At 49.5% G+C, this 6,654-nt stretch overlaps 1 protein-coding gene across 1 annotated transcript; it reads left to right on the top strand.

The window, feature by feature from the left end:
• Window positions 1-1,326: 1,326 nt before the first annotated feature.
• LOC307112989 (neuropeptide Y receptor type 4-2-like) lies at window positions 1,327-2,478 on the top strand (the record flags this gene model as incomplete). Its single annotated transcript, XM_079794196.1, has 1 exon — window positions 1,327-2,478. Exon 1 carries the CDS (start codon window positions 1,351-1,353, stop codon window positions 2,476-2,478), a length of 1,128 nt encoding a protein of 375 aa, XP_079650322.1. The 5' UTR covers window positions 1,327-1,350.
• Between the last annotated feature and the right edge of the window lie 4,176 nt (window positions 2,479-6,654).

Here is a 6,654-nt window from a genome sequence, read left to right on the forward strand (position 1 = left end):
ACGGGGAGTGACATTTATGATGGCCGACAAATAGATTTTACTCATCTGGTTAATTTCGCCCATACTCTGTACTAACTGCTCTAACTTAGCACTTGATCATGGAGAACAGATACCTGCTCACTAATAGACGAGACCATTGTGTGGGACTTAAAGACTATCTGAGAGTATTTCTCTGTGAAAAGTGTTATTGAAATGGGTCCCCGGACCACGTGCTTGTCCTTGAGGCCCTCGAGAGGCATCAGCTCATCATCAGCCCCAGAGGCTGGAAGCCCAGTGTCAGAATCACACAGGCCACTTGTTAAAATACAGATTCCTGGGCCCCATTCCAGACTCACTCAGCTGCATCTCCTGATAAGGGGCTCCGGAACCTGCACCTGCAACGTGCCCCAGAGTGATGTGATTCGATGTTCCCCGAAGGCTGAGAACTGCTTGTGGGATTCGTGGGGATTAGAGGACTTATGAGGAAGGTGAGTCACATGGCGTGTGCCATGATATGGTGGCGCTCCATCTCAAAACATCTGGCGTTACCACCTGGAGGCTCTGGAGTCCAAATTCCAATTTATCTTGTAGTGTGGAGGCTCCAGAGAAAAGGGGCAGGTGCCGCGGCATGGAGGTGTGGGCCAGGCTGGTGCATTTGGGAACTGCAAGCCGTTTCAGGTGACTTGAGATGGGCATGGAGGGAGCCCCTAAGGAGAGCGGCGGGCATCCCATGGCCCTGGCCAGGCAGGTGTGTACGCATGGCGGGCAGGAAGAGCCAGCGTGCTGATGACCCAGCTTTTGCATACCCGGCAGTCTTCACTTTGCCATGTGTCATCCCACAAACAAGGCTGGCAGGGCAGGTAGTGGCTGAGGCCAGGGGGGCGCTGTGTGTCACACTCGGGCCTGACATGCCTACAGGGCATGGCACGCGATGGAAGGACCTTAGCACACGGTGGCATTGATGCTGTCCCTACTTGGATAAAATTTGACAAGGAGATTTCTACTCATGCTCCCTGAGCAATTCTCTCCCTGAACTTTGCATACAACAATCCAAATATTTTTTATTATCAACACTCCCGCCAGGCCCGAGGTCAGAGACAAGTTTTGGAACAAGTTTTGGCACCAGACAGATCTGGATTTGAATTTGGACCCCATAACTTATTAGCTGTGTGACTATGGGCAACTTGCTATACACCTCTGAGTCTCAGGTCCTCTAAGTCCCAGCCTTGAGGACCAAGCAGCCGCGAACATCTCTCCCTGAACCCTGCTCCTTTCTGGATTTCACACAGGAGGCACAATCCCTGAGTACTATTTGTCTCTTTGCTTTGCAGCTGTCATCACTGAACCTCCTGGAATCTTCTCACACGCACCATGAATATCTCTCATTTTCCGTCCTTGCTGCTCCCAGGATCCCCACAGGGTCAAAACAGCAGTAAGTCAAAGGGCATCCTGTACAACTTCTCTGACCACTGCCAGGATTCGGCAGACGTGACGGTCTTTATTGTTACCTCCTATAGCATCGAGACCATTGTGGGAGTCCTGGGCAACCTCTGCCTGATATGGGTGACGGTTAGGCAGAAGGAGAAGGCCAATGTTACCAACCTGCTCATTGCCAACCTGGCCTTCTCCGACTTCCTCATGTGCCTTATCTGCCAGCCGCTCACGGCCATCTATACCATCATGGACTACTGGGTCTTTGGCGAGGCCCTTTGCAAGATGTCAGCCTTCATCCAGTGTATGTCAGTGACAGTCTCCATCCTCTCTCTTGTCCTTGTGGCCCTAGAGAGGCATCAGCTCATCATCAACCCAACAGGCTGGAAGCCCAGTGTCTCTCAGGCCTACCTGGGGATTGGGGTTACCTGGCTCATTGCCTGCTTCCTCTCCCTGCCTTTTCTGGCCAACAGCGTTCTGGAGAATGTCTTTCACAAGAACCATTCCAGGGCTCTGGAATTTCTGGCGGATAAGGTGGTCTGTACCGAGTCCTGGCCACTGAGCCACCACCGCATCATCTACACCACCCTCCTGCTGCTCTGCCAGTACTGCATCCCGCTGGCCTTCATCCTGGTCTGCTATGTGCGCATCTACCGGCGTCTGCGGAAGCAGAGGCGGGTGTTCCGCAAGGGCACCTACAGCTCACAGGCTTGGCAGATAAAGCGGATCAATGGGATCCTTGTTGCAATGGTGGCTGCCTTTGCCCTGCTCTGGCTGCCCCTGCATGTGTTCAACAGTCTGGAGGACTGGTACCATGAGGCCATCCCCATTTGTCATGGCAACCTCATCTTCTTGGTATGCCACCTGCTGGCCATGGCCTCCACCTGTGTCAACCCTTTCATCTACGGCTTTCTCAACACCAACTTCAAAAAGGAGGTCAAGGCCCTGGTGCTGACTTGCCAGAAGAGCACCCCATTGGAGGAGTTGGAGCACCTGCCCCTGTCCACAGTACACACGGAAGTCTCCAAAGTGTCTCTGAGGCTCAGTTGCAGGACCAACCCCACTTAGCTAGAACCAGAGCTTCTCCCTGCCTTGCTCATGCCAGGCTCCTTGACTTTGCTAAGTGGGCTTGTGTAAGCTGAGGGTGATACTCCATATTACTGGCTTTCAGGGGCCCAGGTAGGCTGGCAAGAGCCCATTTTTGCATCTATTTGCCTTGTGAAGCCTGACATTCAGCTGGTTCAGCTGTTTGTTCCTGGGGGACTTCTGAGTCTGGATTCTTCGGGTCACAGTGTGCCTTACAGCATGAGCAGATGCCAGAGCCAGAGATGGTCTGCAAGTAGCAGGCAGGGTTCATTCTGGTAACTCAGCAACAGATGTCCGGCCTGGGAACCCAGGGTTCCACCTCTACCAATGAGACTGCAAGGTCACTGTGGGGTGAGGGAAGGAGCACATGGAGTCAGAGCTCTGGATTGGTCAGCCCCTAACCTCTGTGAGAGACGATACTTGTGGATCTAAGCGGTAAAGGATTCTATGGAGGCAAGACAGTAGGGTTACTGTTATCTGATTAGCATGCCCAATGACAGAGAACAGATTCTGGTAGCCTTGCGTCCTCACAGTCTTCTGAAGTAGGAAAATCAGCCCTGAGCAGTAGGAATTACATGATTCACATCCTATTCCATCCTTTTTCTCTTTCACTGCATCTGCCATCTTGTATGGAGATAAGCCTGTAAGTATCTCCCCTTAATAAGATTGTGAGGACCTTAAGGGTGACATCTGCATTGTCATAGAGCTTGTATCCTCCATGCCCCAGATAGGCCCCGGCACAGGGAGAGAGTTCCAGAAAGCTTTACATGGTAAGCTGATGGGAAAAATGCCTGCTTAGCTGAGGACTGGTGCCCTGTGTCATGCTCAAGCTCGGGAAGGGCTCAGGTTGCTGCAGCCACATGTTATCATCTGCCTGTCCTTGCCTCCCAGGACCTCTCTTGACAAGACAGCTGTTCAGTGACTCTGTGACCTTCCCCAGTGTCGGCCACTGCTGAGGCCTACAGTGACTCAAGCCTCCTTCATTTCACACTCTGACCACGGAACTGACTTACTCTAGGTGATGTGTCATGATTATTTCACAGCCTCCTCACATCTTTGGGCCTCCCAGTGGCTTTCGGCAGTGGGAGGGGCAGGGAGTTCTTGGAGTCTGGCTTGATGGAGTACAGGCTGATAGCAGTAGGGGATCCCCTTCCTCCAGCCAAGGAAAATGGTGAAAGGGCTGTGATGAGGATGAATATCTCACCTTGGACGTCATGGAGCAGTTTTCTGGACGCTGAGCCGGATCCAAGGCTTCATCTGTGTGTGGACCAGGTCGCTGGTCCTTGCAGAAGGCGGAAATGTCAAGATTGCTCATGGACCACTTTGGATGGGATGACCGGGCCTGACAGCAGAATAGACAGTGGCCGGCCCCATCGTGGCCTCCCAGGGCAGGGTATTCAGGTGCCTATAACTCTAGAGGAGCCTCACTGTTAGGCTCCTGGGACTGACAAAGGGCCAGGCAGCAGGAGATGGAACAGTCATATCTGACTGTCTTTCTGGCCTGGCCCCTAACCAAGAATCTGTGCAGCCAACACCCAAGACAAGTGCTCTTTGAGTCATCAGCTCCCTTCCTGGGACTGTTTGTTTTGTCCCAGGTTTTGGCCACTCTCCCATTTTGTTCCTTTCTTCAACTTTGTCCTAGTTTTTGGATAGATTGTTGAGACTTTCTTAGATGCAATTTGTGCTTGTTCTATGGTGCCATCTGCTGCTGGCTGTTCCAGGCAACCACCTGCCAGCAAAGCCCAGGCTTGGGACCCATCCCAGCAAGATGTCATTGACCAGACTCCCCAAGGAACTGGAGGCCTCAGGCCCCTCTATATCCCATGAAATTGCCTGGAGTTTGCTTCACATTACTCTTCTAGGTGGTGCCAAGATACGTGAGGACAGGGGACCAGGCTATGCATCTGGTGAAGGTCTGGGCGTTAGGAATTGGGGTAGTGGGTGGAGGCCTTATTAAGTGTCATCTCTGCTTTTCTCACCTTGCTTCAGTTGGCACGGCCTGCCTAGATGGTTGCCTATTGTTCCTGGTTCCCAATGACCCTTGGAATTGCCTGGCTACCCAGCACCCTGGGAACTTGCCGCTCAGAGTGTCTTCAGAAGACCAGCAGCCTCAGCATTACCCAGAGCTTGTTAGACATGCAGAACTTGGTGTTCCCACCCCAGACCTTTTGAATCAGAATCTGCATTTTATAAAAATCTCCAAGGTAGTGGTACAGACATGCAAGTTTGGGAAGCTCTGCTCTAAGAAACAGTTTGTCCCGAAACTTGGAGCACCTGAAGATACCTCTGTGGAACCAGGCATTGGCCTTTAGGAATTCCAGTTCTGGGGATATGGCTTTAAAGGGGTATTGATGAAAAGGTTTTGGTTGGTTATCTCTTCTCTGGCTGTATGCGAACATATTTCTTCTGAAGTATTTTCATTCCTTCAATAAATATTTGCCAAACAAACAGTTTGCATAGTTATATTCTTATGAACATGCCTCTCTGTATTCTGCTTTATTTCATTTAAAACTGTATCACCAAGTGTTTTTTTCTGCTGGATATTATTTTTGACAGCTGATTAAGAGGTTAGAAAATGCTGCAGTGAAAGCTGGTTCCCCTGAACAGAATCTCTCAGGCTCCCAGAGGAGCCTTGGCTGGCCCAAGTAAGGACCTGTCTCTGCTGATAGTGAGAGGAGCCCATCTTTGGAAGAGCATCATGGCAGCAATTGGAGACTCTCACCCACAAAAAGTGCCTGGGAACCATTAACGAGTGCAAAGCCTTATCAAATCCTGATGGTGCGAGCTTAACTCATCTAACTCTAGCCCTTCCTTTTTCAAGAAATGACCTTGCTTGCTTTTTCCATTGTAAAACAAATCAGATTTCAATCATGAAAATATGCAAACTACACAAAAATAAAACGAAAGAGGAAATCATGTTCCTCTACAGAAAGATAATCATTATTTACATTTTGTGGAGCCATTTCTTTAGTTTTTATTTATCTAGTGTTAAGTTTTATTATTTTTAAAACATGTTGAGGTCATATGGTTATATATAATACTTAAGCATAGTTATATATAACGAGAGACCCGGTGCACAAATTTGTGCATGGGTGGGGCCAGCTGGCCCGCCCTGATTGGGCAGAGGGCCAATCGGGGGCAGGGCTGGCTGAGGGGAGGGACCGAAGGCGGTTGGCCAGCCAGCCCCACCCCCTGGTGGAACTCCTGGTAGAACTCCTGGTTGAGGGAACAATTTTCATATTAGCCTTTTATTATTTAGGTTACTTAAGGATTATTTTATATCTTTTTTGCTTAACCTTATAATAATTTTTATTAATTCATTTAACAACTATGTCAGACACATGGTAGGGGCTGGGAGACAGTAGTAGATAAAGCAAACACTGTCCTTGTCCTCATGGAGCTCAGAGACCAGTGACTAGATCCACCCTGTGTCCTTATCATCATCAGTTGCAGCATTTTTAGATGCTTCTAGACCTATTACCTAGATTTCTGTGATGAGCTTCTATGCAGAGGACTTTTTCTGTATTTGGAATTATTTCCTTAGGAGAGATTTTCAGAAGTAGAATTAATGGGTAAAAGGGCATGGGCATTTTTCAAGGCTCTAGATGTGTGCTGCTGAACATTTCCAAAGAGCCAGGGGTGATTTGCACTCTGACTAGTGCTGGTTTCGTGCACCCTGGACACTGCTGAGGAATTACCTCTAAGGAGGAGGTCTCCATTATTCACTAGGTCACATCCCCTCTCATCTACCCATGACTGTCACTCCAGCATCATGAGTTTTCTGGCTTTTCTTTACACAGAATTCCTCCAAAGGCTTGTCTAATCTTGAAGTCCCTGTTTCCTTTCCTCCCATGCTCTTTTGTATTCACCTGTTCATCCAAATAGCTCATTGCAAGGTTTCCAGTAACCTCCATGTTTCCAGATCCCATGGTCAATTCTCAATCTTGTCTTATGTGACCAGTTAGCAATATCTGGCAGTTACTCAACCCCTTCTCCTTGAAACTCCTTCTGCTGTGGCTTCATCAGGACACCACACTAAGGCCATCCCTGTTTTCTTCTCAGGCTCCTTCTCTAGACGCTTATCTCCCTCACCTCAGAACATTGGCAAGTCCCCAGGGAGCCATGAAGACCCATCTGTCTCATTCCTTCGGTGGGCTC

This window comes from Cnephaeus nilssonii, assembly GCF_951640355.1.
Source record: "Cnephaeus nilssonii genome assembly, chromosome: 16".
Taxonomy (NCBI): domain Eukaryota; kingdom Metazoa; phylum Chordata; class Mammalia; order Chiroptera; family Vespertilionidae; genus Cnephaeus; species Cnephaeus nilssonii.